The following is a 17,199-nucleotide window of genomic DNA, read 5'->3' on the forward strand; positions in this document are numbered from 1 at the left end:
ACCTCTCAGAATAGCACAATAGTTTCAAGATCTGGTTTGGATCACCTTTCCTGTAATTAACTATGAGAAGGAACAGACAGTACAATAGATCTGATAAGATGTAGCATTCTTGTTAAGATTAAACAACACATTTATTCACATCGTATCAGAACAAATTAACATAACATTTAATCTTATTTTAGCACCAATAACCACAGGAATTGCTACCTCTCAGGGCAGAGGCGGTGTTGGAACCCTGCAGTACACATCACTCCTTGTCTAACCAATCAGAACGCACTATGCAAATTAAAGGTAAATCAATTTATATTGGCTGAGCAATAATAATCTGGTGGACCATAAACTGAGTTTTTACGGCTACAGTCCCTGTCTAATGACCATATATAAAATGTACTCACCAAATCAGCTCATTCTCTTTTGCTCCGTAACACAGGGCTCAGAATGCAATATTTTAAATGAATCCAACCTTGTCATATTGGCTCTTTGAAATGCTTTGAGAATGCCCAGGGGTTGTTTGCTTGCATTTTATTCTGTTCTCTGCACTAAGACCTCACTTCTTGTCTCCACCCTGCTTCTGTCCCTGCCCCGCTGAAAGAGGTTTCTTCAAATCTAAGGAAAGCCTTGGGGCAGGAAGGAGTGGTGGGCAATAGTGGACTGAGTCCTAGTGTAAGGGACAGAGCTTGTCACTGCCACCTCCTAGGAGACCCAGTCTGCCCGTGGCCACTGCTCTTTACAGCATAGCCCCTTTTAGCATTTAAGGAAAGTAAGGGATTGAGAAAACAGCTCCAAATATTGGTGAGATGCTATTAGCAGGTGACTGGACCAGGGGACGAGAAGTTGTGTAGATCTTTATTCTTGACGAAGAGAAGGTCCGTCCGCCCCTTTCCATCCTAAGATAAAGGACGTCTGGATAAGGGATAAGCTGGTGTTCCTACAGCTGAAGAAAGTGACTTGCTTTGGCCTCTAGAACTTTGACAGGTCATCGGGGCCATGCCCAGGGGCAGCACTGACCCTCTGGGGCAGATGTGCTATGTATTTGACAAGCAGCGGTCCTCTCCTCTAAGCAGGTGAGCAACTTCCAGACGCCAGGATGGCAGCCTGGACATTGCTCCTGTGTTTTCTACCCGGGGCCAACACCGACCTCCAGCATCTGCCTGCCGTGAGATCTGTGTGACTCACAGGTAAGGGTGATTCCATTCCATCCCCTAATGAAGAGACTAAATCTTTGCTGTCCTACACGTCAGCCAGTGGCCGCGTGTGGTTACTGAACACTGGAAATGTGGCTGGTCCAAACTGAGGTGTTTTCTAAGAGTAAAATTCACATTGGATTTCGAAGATTTCATTTGGAAAAAAAAAAAAAAGAACGTAAGTAGCTCAGTAATTTTTATACTGGTTCTATGTTGAAATGATAATATTTTTGATATGTTGGGTCAAAATAGGTATTAAAATTAATCTCACCTATTTCTTTGGACTTTTAAAAAGGGGGCTACTAGGATATTTAAAATTGCATATGTGGTTTGCATTGTATCTACTGGACAGCACTGTTCTGAATTGCCTTCCTGAAGCTGACCCTAGAGATGATCACTGTGTACCATCAGAGAGGAGAAAGGTTTGGATTGAAGGTGCCATGAAGGAGGAGGGCTTAGGTCACTGGCCAAGCTTGGTGTGAATCTGCCCCTGGAGCAGCTAGTCTTCTCTATCCTGTGGGGAGGCAGCTCCTTGTGCTATAGGATTACCTGCCCCCGTTTCTCTTTTCTACTTCCTCTTCTGGGTGCCCCGCCTTTTGGGGATCCTTCTCTGCTGCCATGCTGAGGATGCCCTGTGATTCTGCCACTTCCCCTTCCGAAAGCTTTCTTTACCTTACCTCGACTGCATCTACCCCCACACCCCACCAAGGCTTTCTTCATTCTGATTCGGTCGCATCCCTGGGCCAGACTCCCTGCTTCTGATAGTACAAGCTGGGGTGGCAGAGTAAGTCACAGATTCCAAAGCAATTCACATACATCATCTCCTTTGAAACTCTACCTCCTACCCCAGCACAGCAAAGCTCTGTCCGTAACCACAGTAAAATGACATCATCAAAGTGGGTGGAAAGGCATCCGAGAATGAAAAGGTAGATAAAAGGCTTTGGACTCTGAGCACAGAATGGCTGTTAGCTCGAGGTTACTTTCCGAGGAGTGAAAGCGTGGGGCGAGAGCAGCCAGGAGGGACTCTCCGAACGCACCTCCTGCAGTAAACACGTACCAGCACGGGCTTGAAGCCTCTCCCAAAGTAGCAGCAGAATGGCCAAGGAGACTGGGAGCCCCAGGAGCCCCCAGCCCCGTCTGGCTGAGAGGACGCAGAGACCTGGTGAGGTAACCACATTCGCCCAAGGCCCCGAGTGAGCCGGTGACAAAGCTATTACTACCGCCCCCAGATCGGGTCTCTGTGTTGACCTTCACGATGACCTTCACCCTTCACACTTGGATGACTTGCTTTTACTTTTTGGAAAATATACTTTAAAGGCCCAAACCTTTAGAAAAGAGAGTTCCAAGCAGACACTCGTTGACTGTCAGAGAAACAACCAGAAAGAAAAACCCAACAAAATTCCTGCGCCAATGGCCTCCCTCCCTTCAAATCCCACCCAGAGTTGGGATTTTAGGGCAGTCCACGTAAGTCCTCAGAAAACCGAGGGCTACAGCAATGCATTTGTTTAGTCTCAATTCCCTCCCCCTTATTTTCAGTTTCCACTTTTATTTGTACATTTTTACAGATAGTCTTGACTGGCAAAACAGTCACACCATGGGTGGAAAGGGGAAAGGAGGAGATGGAGTTGGTGAAAGCTCTTCATGTGAAAGACATCATTACAGTCACAGCGACGCAGACACATACACACGTTCAGCCTAGAAAGGGTCTACGGGCGACCGGAAAGGAAGGGAAATGCGTAGCCAGGAGAGGACAGCGGGACACAGAGTTCCTCCAGGAACAGACACCCGGTCCTTGGAAGTGAAGAGAGCTGCAATGGCTGAGGTTGCTGTCTGTCAAAGCGAGGCCAGGTTTGAGTTACTGCTGTGTAACTTACACCCAGTTTTCTGTTTTTCAATAGTGAACCACCATCCTCTGCGGTTGGGTGGTTGCCCCATCCCTGGCTGGGCTCCAACCATACCGGGAGTAGTGACCTGGATTTCCCTTAGAGAAGGTCTCGCCATACCACTTAAGCTGATCCACTGCAAAGTGGAAAGCGTGCAGACCCTTTGGGAAATGCTTTCTTGTCTTGTTTAGAACCTAGAATTCAGCTTTTCCCAAACAGGATCATGCCCAGAACAACTCCTAGTGAATGCACCCTCCAAAGGCCTTCCTATAAGAACCCATGTGCTTTTGATGAAGCCATCCGCTTCACCAACGGCCAAGGGAAAGAAGATCCCAGTTCCTTGAAGCTCGTTCCCATCGTAAGCTTATAAGACCATTAAAATGCTTCAGAATCTGACTTGCCCCACCACTTGGGCACGGACGGCTAGAAACGACGCTAGGAGAATGGTAAAACAGTAAATAACTGAGGCCTCGACTGTGCGCCCTAACAGTTAACTGTTTTAGCTCACTTATGCCATTTGCCACATTCCATCACCTCTGGGAATAATAAAGACGATTAAGAGTGCTCTTGCACTGGCCTTGGACACAAGGAAGGAAGGCTGAGGATGGGTAAATTAAGGAGCCGACTTCTCTGAGGAACCTGGATGATCAAATAAAATCTACGTGCCTAAGTTGGAGAGTACAGTCCTGTTCAGTGGCCAAGATGACCCCTCGTTTCTAGAGTATCCTTTCCGCGGTGAGACTCAGAAATCACGTGGAAGAATTCCATCCGGTGGGGGCTTGGCCGCTGCAGGAGGATTTGAACAGCGCATAATTCATGACGCTTCATGTTTGCAAATCACTTTGCAATTTCTTTGTCACCCTTAATATACCATGAGGTAAAGTGTTATCTCTATCCTCATTTTGTGGATGAGGAAGTTCAAGTATGGAGAATACACAGTGCCCAGAGTCACAAATCATTTTAGTGCAGAGCTGAAATGAAATGTACGGTAATTGCATTATACAGGTGTAGCTGAATTAGTGAGTTACTCTGGCTTCAGTGCTCTCACACCTATCATTAGACTGAGATGGCACTCAAAAAAAAAATAAAAAAAGAGAGGAAGGAAGGAAGGAAGGAAAGAAGGAAGGAAGGAAGGAAGGAAGGAAGGAAGGAAGGAAGGAGAAACAGAAAAAGGAAAGAAATCCCAAAGTTGGAATCTTTTAGCTCTGTTCCACCCTGCCCCTAAGCTCTGGCCTCTTCAAAGGGCTGTTTGCTACCTCTGGGGGCTCAGGGCTCTGTGCTCTCACTGCCATGAACATGGGGTCGACTCCACGCAGACCAATGTAGTTCTGTGGTCATGGGCTGCACCCCTGGCCCCAACTGCCAACCCAGAGACAACCACTGATGAAGTGTTGGGGCTATGATCGTTGTGATGCCCAGAGCCATGGGATTATGAACAATCTTCTAAGGTTTTTTTTCTTTTGTATTTTATTTTTCTAATTTTCTACAATGAACATGTATTATTCAGGAAAAAAAAATCAAATAGCCAATAATAATGTCGTCTAAGAACTAACCATAATGTTTAAGAAATATTTTGCACCATGGAGACATTGATGAAAAGAGGGAAAACCCAGCCCACCAAGGTGACCACGTTGAGGGAAACCAGAAACTTTTGTGACCATCAACTCAGGGGGTCTTGTTTAAAAATCTGTCCCCTTACCCTATTGTATAACGGCTGGAAGACAGCACAGAAGCCAACCCGGCCGTTAATGCACCAACTATTTCTATCTGTGGTGAAATCACTCCATGACTCATCACCTTTCCCTGGAAAGGGCTGGATGTGTCCACGGCAAAGGTTCGTCCCTAGAGCAGAGGGGACCTTTTCAGAAGAGCAGCTTCCCTTTAGCTACAAGAATCAAGCAAACATCCCCCACGCATCACACCAAAGATGACCAGAGCGTATTTCTTCCCACTCCTTCCCCCACGATACTTGAAGATCAGTTCGTTAATGCTCTCAGAATAAGCCAGGTGAAGACAGTCAATTCTAAACGCTTCCGGGTGATGTACTTGATTTCATTATCCTGAATCTGACTCAGGTGGGCAGCTTTGGAGACGTAAGCAGCACATCCTCCCATTAAAGCAGGACAACTACACGTGGTTCTTTCATTTAAGACCTCTCGTGGTGACAGTGGATGAACACTAAGACGTGGGGCACCGACGGAAGAGTCTCAGGACATCTTCTTCCCTTATCGAAAGAAAGGCAAGCGTTGCGAGGTGAAACCACTCACTCCCAACAAGAGAACATCCCCAGATGGCGCCAGGGCCCAGGGTGCCGCACAGGGACGTGTGATTGAGGGAGGCTTTGTCTTGACTTGGTGGAGTTGTCCAGTGTCTGTGACCTTGTGAACCCTGAAATTGAAAGGGTGTTATCGTTGAAAGGCTGGGACTTGGAGGAGGATTGAAGCTGGAACAGGCACATCTGAAGTTGGTTTACGCTTTGATGCCAGGGAGTCACAGAACTGCTTAGGAAACCTACAGCCACAACGAACACGGAAGGGGGCTGCTTGGAGTGGATGAGCGTCTCTAAAGACAGATTCCTTCACTATTTTAATGGGTCGTAGTTGATGCAGGGAGAAGGTGGGAGTGAGTGCACAGAAAGGAACAGAAATCAGAAGAAACCAAAACTCTCCAAATGGGGGAAGAAATAGGACCTCTTTCTAAGGCAGACACCCCACTTTCCTGAATCCCCAGGGTCCTAGGGCAGGGAAGGAAATAAAAGGGCCCGTGCTCAAGGTCGACTTTCACGGAGCTCAGAACACATACACGGTCACAGGCCTCGCCTGCACACCTGTAGGGAATTTGAACTTGACCCGGGGTGGGGGCTGGTGGGTGGGGCCGCGGACCCTAAATCCCGTCGGAAGGCTGGGTTCTACTCTGATATGGGGTTAGCAGAGTCTGATGTAAAGAGTCCCGAAGGTTGAGCCTCCTCCTTCCTTCTCCTCCCTCTCTGCCTTTTCTTCCTCGGCCCTCACAGCACGAAAGCTTCAGTGACAGCTTGGAGTGACACGTCTTCATCTGCGGTCAAGTCCCTAGGCCGGAGGGATCAAGGTGACCAGAGCAGTTCTCCCACTTGCCATCTGTACAGGGCTTCCGTCCTGGCCACGTGGCTGGGCTTTTATTGGCCCCGAGCAGGGTCAGACCCAGAGTGTGCGTGTCTGTACATTGCTGGCCCCATTACCAAAGAAAGCGGCTCTAAGCTCCTGCTCTGCTGATGGTGAGTTGGGCCCAGGCGGTTTACTTCTTTCCTAGGGGTCCTCCTAGCATTTAGGAACATTTCAAAGGGATGCAGCAATCTGTGATGAAGGTCTATGATGAAGATTAGTAGTTGGAGAGAGTGGATGATCTATTTACGGCAAGCATGGGATTAAAAAAGAGGGTATAAATTACAGGTTGGTGAACAGTACCGGTTCCTTAGGAAAAGTTTAAATGATTGATTACAAATTGCCCCATGTGGAATTTCTTTCCGCATTTTCCTACAATTGGGAAACAGCTGAAATTTGGATGTGGTCACAGACAAGCCTCCCGCCCCAAACAGATGCTGGTGGACGCCCAGCTCTCCCTGCTAGGCGGAGCCCAGTCAAGATGCTTGCAAGGAAGACACAATCTGAGATAACTTCTCACTTTTCCTCAAGCCCAAGTATGCCCTTCCCCTGAAGTGGGAAATCTAACTTTTCAAAGCAAATTATTATTTTTTTAATTCCCTGTACAACTGAAACACTGGGTTTTCCTGAAAATTATCTCCCTTCTCATAGAATACATCCTTTGTTTTAAAAACCATCCTTAGAAGTGCAATTAGGAGCTAACAGAATTTCCTGCCCCGTCGTCTCCTAGCTCCCCACGCACAGGGCACTCACTCACACGTGAGCCTATCTGCAGAAGCTAATCCGTGTCGCCAGCAAGGAAGTCTTGAGTAGTACACACCCACACCTGCGTCCAGGTACATACTGACACAAATGTACACAAAATGCACCAGAGAGAGACACACACACAGAGCCCCACACTCAGACCCGTCCACGCACATCAGATGTCCTATGTGGTTGTGAATTACACACACACACACAGTCAAAAAGAGCAGATGAGGAGAGAGGCGGGACTTGGAGCCTGGTGGATGGAAGAGGGAGAAGGGAAATGGTTCACAGGTGAGAAAAGGGGGGAGCTGGAGGGGAGGCAGGGTAGAGGACAGGTAGATGAAACAGAGGGCATGGCTGGGAAGGAAGGCTGCTGAGTGGGTGGCAAAGTTCCCAGAGCACATTCAGTTATGAAGCAACTGAATTCTCGGCTACACGGGTGACCCACGGCTGGACGGCTCGGGGAATTCTCTCTTTGCCTCCCCAGGGCTGCTCGGCCCCCGCGGGGTCACTGAGGTGACGGTCAGCTGCTGCTGCCCACTCTTGCTGGCAGACTCCTGTCCCCCCAGCTTTCACAACCCGCTGGCTGACTCCATAGCTCGCCAACCCCCGCAGTGCCAATGCGCTCAACCGAGCCTGAGACACCGGGCTGGATTGAGGCCACTTCCGTTTGGGTGCTAGCCACCAAGATGGCTACTTGGGGATTCAGGGCCTTGAATACCAAGAGGAACAGGAAGAGGGCAAGCGTCAGGAGTTCTCCATGAATTTACACAATATCATACAAACTGGAGTCCATGGGACATGGCGGCTCTCTGCAGGTGACCCATTTTCTTTCGTCTGTACAGAGGTCAACCCTACAAAAGGGGTGGATGTCCAGTGACAAAGGACAGCTTCTGTGATGGGAAGTGAAAGGTCTTGTCTGGTAGGTGGACTTTCCAACAGCAACAGAGGCCACTTTCCTTCTCCCTCTTGAACCGTGTTCCCCCTCTTCATCATGGCTCGTGTACCCAGCTGTGTCTTGAACTTCCAAAATTAGAGGACTAAATCCTGTGGCATCCCAGAACTAGGATGTGAAGCACCACAGGTCCTCTGCCCAGTGGTTTTGTCCTTGGTTCTGCCCTCTGGGAATTTCAGGTGCACTAAAAATAACAGAAAAACGCAACACAAATGATAAAACCCCACACTCAGAAAACATACACACACGCACACGCACGCACGCACACACACTCCAGGGATCTGAAGCTGCAAAACTGGCCCCCATAGAAGCCCACCCCTCATGATGCTTCCTAGGTCTTGGGCCCTCCATCCTGGGCCATGAAATCACCACAAATGACAGACAACAGTCATAACCCAGTATTGCCATTTAAAAAGGGGAAAAGAAAAAAAAGGAAACTGCCTGAAGTTGTTGCACACACACGCGCACGCACACACACACACACATTACAGCGTTACTCCAAGGCTCCGATCTTCCCGGGGAGTGCAGATGGGGCTCGGGGCAGGGCGGCCTCTTGCTTAACTGGGTGTAAGGCAGCTGGAAGGTAAGACTGGGTTTTCTGAGCATCCACTGAAGTGTCCTCTCATCGAGGCGGACCTTGTCCCTCAGCGTGTTGTGCTCTCCCCCTCCCCACCTCCGAAACTCTGTCCCAAAGTTTGGCAGCAAAGAGAAAACTCCCTTCGCGGTGTGTCTTCTCTTCCACTTCTTGTGCGTCACTGGTCGGCCAGGAAGGAAATCAGACAGGAAGAGCAGGAGAAGAAAATGGTTCTGGAAATGGCCTCAAAGATCTGGTTCCATTCTATGAACTAAGGGCGTCGTTCCTCTGATATGATCGGTGTTGGGGTATCGTCCCCTTCTGCCAGCCCAGCGGAGGGTGCTTCCTTGTCTACACCCGTGCCGCCCCAGACCACGGGCACCGTCCCTTCCCAGCCCACCACCCCATCCTCGTGAGTGACGGGCGGGAATCGGGACTGTCTCGAGTGGTGATGTCTTCAAGAAACCACGGAGCCAAAAGTTAAGAACTGATGGAAGAGCCACGTGATGGGAACGCTTTCCCCATCTCGGTGATGAGGCAACACAAAGTCCGACAAGATGCAGGTGCCTAAGCCAGCTCCACTCTGCCTCGGCACTGGCACCATCTTGATTGAGTTCTGTTGTATATATGTATATTATATATATATTTTTATATATATATATATATATATATATATATATATGTATGGGTTGGTTTTTTTTAGCACACTGTCCCATTCTCGGGTCTGGATTTGGGGCAGTTGGTCCTCGGGACAGGTTGGACAGAAGGGGCCAAGGTACAGAAGAATCCCGAGATTAGCGTGAGGCCCAGGCCCCCCCAAGCACAGAACATGGACCATCCGTAGCCATGGCTGATGTCGTCGGGGAGTCCATACAGGTAGCGTGGGTAGCGTGACAGCTCAAAGTTGATCCCGGCCACACAGGTGCACAGTGAAATGATGCAGAAAGTTCCTGGAGGAGAAGGGAAGAAACAGGGGTGGGGTAACAGAGAAGGAAAGGGAAGAGGAGAGGGAGAGAGAAAGAGAGAAGTGAGGTTTACTACATTTTCGATTTTCTCGAGTAGAAACGATGAGGAGATCCAGGTAAGAGCAACCTGCTAACGAGATCAATATTTGGAAGTATTCACGGAGAAGGGAATAGTATCAAGGCTTCCTCATGCTTCAATAACGACCCAGTCTTGGATAAACTCGGGGAGTCTCTCCTTTGGGGAAATACTAAAAATATATCACATGAAAGTTTGTGTAGGGAGCAGTGAAGCAGGAGAGTATTCAGCTCATTTTTCGAAAGCCTTTAAAATTCAGTCTTTCCTTGGAGATGCAGAAAACACCCCCCACTGCTACTTCTTTAAAGAGAGAAACATTTTTACTCTTTTCTTTTCCATACACAATGTCTTATACGATATTAGGTTTTCCTTTAATCCATTTACCAACCAGCCATCCAAATCCTGGAAGCCTTTTCCCGTAAGACATTTCCCAGCGTTTTCTGTGGAAAACTAAGCCTAGGAGATAACTCCTTCACGACGCGGCAGCAGAGTCGATAACTCTGGGAAACTCTGTACGTCACTTCTCACCCACTAAGATTCATCATCCACAGTAACGTAAGTTAACTTGTCCAGCCTAGTCTTACGAAGTATTTCACAAACTTATTCAATGATGCTCCTTTAAAAAAAACCATTGCTCAAATTAACCTCCAATGAGAAGGTTGCTACAAGAGATACAATGTTATCAAATAGAACAGAATTATAAGTCCACTTTTAGCCAATAGATATTTGATGTACCTAAAATGAGTTTAAGACCTTTTCTCGATATTTGCTGTGTCTAATGTTTCCTTTGTCACTGCAGATAGGAGAGCAATGGCCTGAAGAAGTAAAGTCTGGAAAAGGCTGGGTGGGGTCGATAGTACTGCAGGGGTCCAGGCACTTCAGGGGCTGTGATCTGTGTTTCCAAAGACCACTAATTCAGGAGCAGAGCAGAGGGAGGTCCAGAGGCAGGAGACCAGTTAGGAGCTGTAGTCAAGGGGAGAAGGAAGGAGGGGTCTGGCGAGGAGGGAGCAGGGCAGGGCTGAATGAATGTTAGTGAATGATGGCTGGTAGAGGCAATGGAAAGCAGCGAGTCAGGGGTGACCTGGGCACAGGTGCCGCATAAATAAAATTGTGTGGGTGGGAAGCATGTAGGTGTACATGTGTGTGTGTGTGTGCACGTGTGTGCGTGTACATGCTTGTGCATGTGCGTGCAGCGACAGTCATCGTGTACAAACAGATATGGTACCATCATTACCTGGGAAAACAGTGGGGGGTTACAAAGCACCCCGAGTCTCTCCTGCTGTGCCCTGGGGTTCAGACGGAATTCTAAGACGGCACCCAGGGTGGATTAGGTCTCATCCCAGACTTTCTTAATCGGAATCTTAGGGAGAGGATGGAATCTCTCCTTTTTAAAAGTTCCTCAGATGATTTCCTGGTGAGACCCTGTGTTAGGGCAGAGGTTCTTTGTATAACCTTGAGGCACAGATTCAGGTGAGGGAAGAAGCAGAGGGGGGGCCACAGGGAAGGAGGCAGCCGGTGGGACCCTGGCCAAGGACAGCGTGATGGCTCGGCCATCACTGAACTGAAGAAAGCTTCGTATTGACACCAGTTTCAAAGACTCCAAACTCCAACAAACGAGAGCTGGCCTGCTCGTGCCTCAAGTACGCTTTCAATTTCTGGTTCAGAAACCTGAGTGTGCGATGACGTCATCTACTAAAATTTAGATTTAGGACAGGAAGAGGGAGAGAGAGCGCGCACACGTGTGCACGCGTGCTGAGTTCAAATCTGCGCTGCCCTTGGGATGTTAAGGCACTTGGCACCGTGGGTCTGGAGCCTGGTAGTAATTTCTGAGCTAGAGATGTGGACTGAGTCATCTTATACATTGAAGCTCTGGATGGGACTGAGGTCACCCAAGGGCTCTCTATAAACTGTATCCACATAGGATACTTTTAAAAATGGAGACGTTTCTTCTCATCAAATTGTGCACAGTGATTTGTTCCGGGAGAGAAGGTCGATCTCAAGGAAGTTTTGATCTTCCCAAGTTACCAGTAGCTGAAAAAGCTCGACAGACACTATTTTAAGGATGTTCTGCAAGCAGAGCAGACAGGACACAAAGATATGGTTGATAAGTCAAGACCTAATTACTTAATTACCATATGGACTTAATTAGCTACCAATTGGAAACGGCCCAGCTTGTTGGTAACATCCATCTTGTTGTCATGTTAATAGGGTTAGTTGGGATATCTTCCTGCCTCCACTTCCTGTCAGTTGTTCCGTGACTCTGGAACCTTTAAAGATTTCTGTAGTTTGTTAGCTCCCGTCAATATCCCCGTAGATGGGAAAAAACTCTGAGGGCTCTCACTTAAGACGGCGCGTTACGCAGGTCATCTGTACAACATGTCAGGAAAGCCCGTTGTGGCAGAGAGAGAAGAGTTGAAGCAGCTTCTGTCAGCTACCACAGACACGCCTGTTTTCCGTTCGGAGCAAGGATTTATATTTTTATGTACTTCTGCACTTATAAATTCAAGTTTGGAAACGTGCATTAATAACTGGAAATACACACGGCAGGAGTACCGGAGTGTGGGGGGACGAGGGGCACAGGCACGCAAGGATCCTACCTGACCCAGCTTTCTGTCTCAGGTGATGAGCCCAGCTCTCAGACCTGTGGACTGGTGCCCAACCGGGAAGGGTGGGGTGCAGAACTCCCCCTACCACCACCAACTCTGAGGGGTTCTCTGGGGAACTAATAGAGATTCTAAATGTTTCTGCTAGAAAACATCCTCAATTAAAGGGCGGTAATAGATATTACAGCACAGGGGATTGCAGCCTCCTTCCGTTCACCCTAAAGTACAGTGGTCCTTTGGGCAAGTATAAGGCTCTCCTCTCCCCTCAAGGAACAGGCCGTGGCCTGGGTCCTTTTATTTCCCGGGAGCACTTATCGACTGGTGAGTGAGGATCCAGAAAGGCAAAGGTAATAATGCGTGGTCACATCTTCTCAGTAATTCCCCCCCATGGCTTGGGATTTGAGCCTCACTCCAGTCAGGCTCCCAGACTAACTGTAGTCACAGTTAGCAATTAAGTGAACTGAACTACCCAAGCCCTTCCCTTTGGAGCAAGGCTCTGCTGTGTGGCCAGAACTGGCTGTAACACTGGCTAGGCAAGTAGGGACAGCAGCAGCGCGGCTGTCAGACCTAAGTGACGTCAGGTCTGGGGAGGCAGGTTAACTGCAATGGGGCAGGCGGAAGGGGACATTCCTGTGGCCGCCGGCTCCATGGTGTACCCAACGGCCAATCAGCAAATATTTGTTGAACTTCTGTGTTTGTGCCAAGCATTATGCTAGATGCTAGGGGGATAAAAAGGAGAATAAGATAGGATCACTGTTCTTAAGAATTTTTAATAAAGTCTAAAATAAAAAGATGAAAAAAAATCTTATAATCTCGCTGGGGATATGAGACAGATATAACTGAAAAGCTGAGGATGAAGTGAAAATAGCACCAGACTGGGGATTAAGAGACCTGAGTTTAGTATCAGCTCTGAATCTTTGGTCCCCTCATCTGTAAAATCAGGGCGCTGGAGCAGACAGCTCTAAGGTGGCTCCTATATCTCGCCACGTTTAGGAAAAGAAGGGCTAATACCCAGAGGTAAATGGTAAGAGACAACTATGCTGGGCCAGGGAAGGTTTCCCAGAGGAAGCAGGGTGTCCGCAGGCAATAAAGAGAAGGGGGTCCGCACCTGGCCTGGAGAGCATCCCTCCTTCAACCCCAGTGCCCCAGTGTCCTAGGTCTCTAAGTCTGAGTCAAGAAGGCATGTCCACATCCCACTCCCATCGTGCCTCTAACTACTGAAACGCTCACCGCTGCCATCCTGGTCAGGCTTCCATCATCTCCCACAGAACCTCTGGTAACAGATCATTGGTTCCCTGCCTTCTTCCAGTGACATTTAAACAAATTTAAATCCCACCTTCCTTACCCTGCCTGTATGGGCTTACCTGAGTGGACGCTTCCTACCGATCTGACCTCATTTCTCACCTTGACCCCCATACTCCCTGTACTCTAGCTAAGAAGAATGGCCTTCTTCTTGAGATCTTCTGGGATCTCAATTCAAATGCCATCCTCTCAGAGACCCTTCCTGACCCTCTCCTAAAGCAGTCCCTCCTCCAGTGGTTTTCAAATCCTGTTCCACGGAGGTGCCTCAGGAGCTGCCACTGGGAAAGGAAGAGGGAGTAAAAGAGCCTCCCAGCCCTCCCTCCTCTCTGTGGCCAGAAGAGCCCTGCTTTGATCTGTTTCCACGTGAACTTTCACTTGATCTAAACATTTTTGAAAAGCACCAGCCTTGTCCATTCACAAGGGGACCGTAAGGCCTGTTATTGCAGGAACTGTAAAGCTCTGGACAGCAAAGTGCAATGGCTCTTCTATTAGTTTCAAGTCCATGCCTTTGGCCGAAATAGCTAATCAATCTCAACCCTTATTCCTGCTGGCCTCAGACTCCGACTGAGCCCAGCCCTCCCCAGCAGCCAGCCGCAACTAGTCAGTTGCAGCGGGTTGCAAGGAGAAATGACACCTAGTTACCCTTTCCGTGCCAGGACTCTCAGCTCAGGAAGTCCAGTTAGATGAGACCACACCACCCCATGTGCCCGCAGCCTGAGAGCCAGTGCTAACAAGACCCACTGGCACAGAGGGAACAGTGTCGTCCAGAACCCTCTGGTGTCCCCATTTGCAAACTCCACCTGTGAGCGGGAAGGCATGGCCAAGGAGTGGAACGCACTCTGCAAACATAAATGCTTCCTTTTGATTCCAACACAGCACCTGCTTCCTTGGATGACCAACCCCACCTGGAGCTCTTTCAGGAATCAAACCCATGATGTCACCTGGCAACCCATGGGCCAGCCCCAGTCACCGGTGTCTGAGTGTCCCGTCAGCGCCTAGCTGGAAGGGGCGAGGGCTGCGTGGGGTTCTGGGATCACTGGCCGCACGCCCACCCGCCGCCCCCCACCCCTCCGCTCCAGGCACCGCTGAGGCTTGAGTGAGGATGAGACCGAGAGAAGGGTTTCCATGCCCAGCCGGCCGACTTCTTGTCCCAGCGCCAAATACAGCCCCCTCACCAAGCTCCTCGCATTGCTGCCGTTTCTAATTAACGTTTCTCTGGTGCCGATATTAGATTCTAGTTTTCTCCCCACTTTTAGTTTCTGGGCTGTCTGACAACTTCCTCCTGCTTGGCTATCTCTTCCCTGAGTTTCCAAGCTGCCCCTTGATCCAGGCTTGGTCCCCCTCCCTAGATGTCCCTGTCTGTCTCCTCCTTTGTCTTTTCAGACTTGGGGCTTGTCAGTCTTCCTCTGAAACCACATTCCATACTCTTTCTGGCCACTTCACCCTCTCCTCTGATTTGAACTACCACCAGAACATGAGCGCTTCATAGGATTGTATGATAGTGTGTGCCATCACATGTTATGTAATTCTGCGTCCCCATCCCCAGGGACACGGTATGTTTGAGGTACTCCCTGGCTACACACAGGATTTCCACTGCTTCCCCCATAATCTCCAATTCCCTTCAGTTTCTGACTTTTGTTTTCTTTCTTCCTTCCCTAGAAGGGTGATCAAGCATCCCAGTTTGCCTGGGAGCTGGTGAGGGTAGAGGGTGTGTCCCTGGTAAGTGTGACTTTTGGTCCTAAAACTAGAAAGATGTGGGCTAAGGAGTACACATTGGTCACCCTTCCTACACGTTCCCTCCTGCCCTGCACTCTGGGGCCAATCGGTGACACTGCAATGACTACAGAAATGAATCCTCGCTTGTACGTTACAGACAGCCTAAAGCCTTAACCCAGTGGAAGCGCAGAAACTTGGATCCCTGGGTCTGTTGCCATGTTAAGAAATGCCTGGCCAGGAGAGCACTGTTTTGGGGTAGTTAATTCTTCTGCAACCTTGAAGTGTCACCAGGGAGCACTTACTCTGCAACCCCAAATGGTTCTATCCCAGTACCACCTGGTAGGTTGATTACCAAGATATGTTTAAGCTGATATTCAGAGTTTTGGCGTTAACCTCTGCTCAGCCCGCTTCCGAGCAGTGACTGCGGGTACGTAAGGCGGGCGAGATGGGGCCTCCCGCGTGGCTGCTGCTTTAGCCCCCACAGGAGGGGAGGGGAGGACACGTCTCCACTTCTTTCAGGGACTGTTGGAGAAGCCACGCAGTAACACCGCAGCCACGGACCCTGTGGAGAAACAGCATCAAAACTGTGGCCTCAGGCAAGGCAGCGAAGGGCTCTTACTAATTCATTGCCTAGGAAACCAAGGGCCTCGAGAAGGTTCTCACGGGAATCCAGGGCGGTCACATATTGTGTGCAGAGGCATTTTCCCAAATAGCTATTCCTTCTGTGACCAGGTTGTACCCAAAACTTCACTGGAGTATAATTTCTGCAGCTTTCCAGGGCCAGAAATCCATCTGTGTGACATTTTCTGCTCTTGGGAATAAGGAGTGACGCCTGCTTATCCCTGACCCTCACGTGGTGCCTTGTTGCTATGGTGGCCAGAGGGCCTCTGTCCTGACCCCAGCCCCACAGGTCGTTGCAGAGCTGTCTCTGCAGAAGTGCCCTGGTGGACGTGTGTGTCAGGGAGGTCAGGAAGCAGCCCAGTCCTCTCTCTAAGACTCTCTCCCTTGCGCCCCCTCTGATCTTTAAAACCGTAAAGAAGCAAATCGGCAAGCAGAAAAAGGATCCCTCCTCCTTTAACAGCGGTATGCATCCCAGGAAGCTGATGTATACAAGCCCTTCCTTTGCTTAGATTAAATGCCTCAGCAGCATTTAGCTCTTGATAGCACTTTATAGCTTTGCTCAGACCTGCACGGAATATAAATTACTGTTGAATTATACACCATTGCATCAGCGGCAGCCAGCAGGCAGGTCACATGGGGCTTTACAGCCAAGGTGCCTTAGGGGTTCACTGGGATGAGGCAGGGGGTGGTGACAGGCTCTGGGGGAGAACACACTGCAGGGGATGGGGCCCTGAGCTAAGACAAAACCATCCATCATTCTGCAAACTCTGCAGATGCTCTAGGCAGTCATTGCATAAATGCCACCTCACCCCCAAGGCAAGCGGCTTTTGTATCCCCGAGTCTGTGTCTGCACACTGCAAGGCTGGTCTACGTCTGGGCATGATTCTGCCACAGTAATGCCACATCCTCAACTCAAGCGACGAAAGGGACTGGCTGGTTCAAATAGGTTGGCATTGACTCTAAAGAAAAAACCTCTGCGTTCCTATCATAGAACATGGAGTCTCATCCCTTGGTTTTCCATATCTCCTCACAAAATTCCTAAATTGAAGCCCTAATCCCCCAATATTTCAGAATGTGACTGTATTTGGAGATAGGGCTGTTAGAGAGCTAATTAAGTGAAAATGAGGCTCTTAGGGTGGGCCCTAATCCAATGTGACTGGTGTCTTTGTAAGAAGAGGAGATTAGGACATACAAAGAGATATGAGACAGCTGCACGCACAGAGGAAAGACCACATGAAAAGGCAGCAAGAGGGAGGCCATCTGCAAGGCTGCGAGAGAGGCCTCAGAGGAAGCAACCCTGATGACACCTTCATCTTGGACTTCCAGCACTGTGAGAAAATGAATTTCTCTTGTTTAAGCCGCCCAGTGTGTCGTATTTTGTTTTGGCAGCCAATGCAATCTGATACAACAGGTGGATATATGATGACTGGCTT

General features: G+C 49.1%; 1 protein-coding gene across 1 annotated transcript in view; it reads right to left on the reverse strand.

Annotated features, from left to right (window-relative positions):
* Nucleotides 1–5,138: 5,138 nt before the first annotated feature.
* Nucleotides 5,139–17,199, reverse strand: part of TMEM178B (transmembrane protein 178B) — a 367,779-nt gene continuing 355,718 nt past the window's right edge. The window contains exon 5 of the mRNA XM_027101712.1: nucleotides 5,139–9,433. Within this exon, the coding sequence (XP_026957513.1) occupies nucleotides 9,183–9,433 (251 nt within the window). The 3' untranslated portion in view covers nucleotides 5,139–9,182. The remainder of the gene's footprint in view (nucleotides 9,434–17,199) is intronic.

Source organism: Aethalodelphis obliquidens, unplaced genomic scaffold, assembly GCF_003676395.1.
Source record: "Aethalodelphis obliquidens isolate GAN/ISIS:26980383/991018 unplaced genomic scaffold, ASM367639v1 scaffold5, whole genome shotgun sequence".
NCBI classification, from domain to species: Eukaryota; Metazoa; Chordata; class Mammalia; order Artiodactyla; family Delphinidae; genus Aethalodelphis; species Aethalodelphis obliquidens.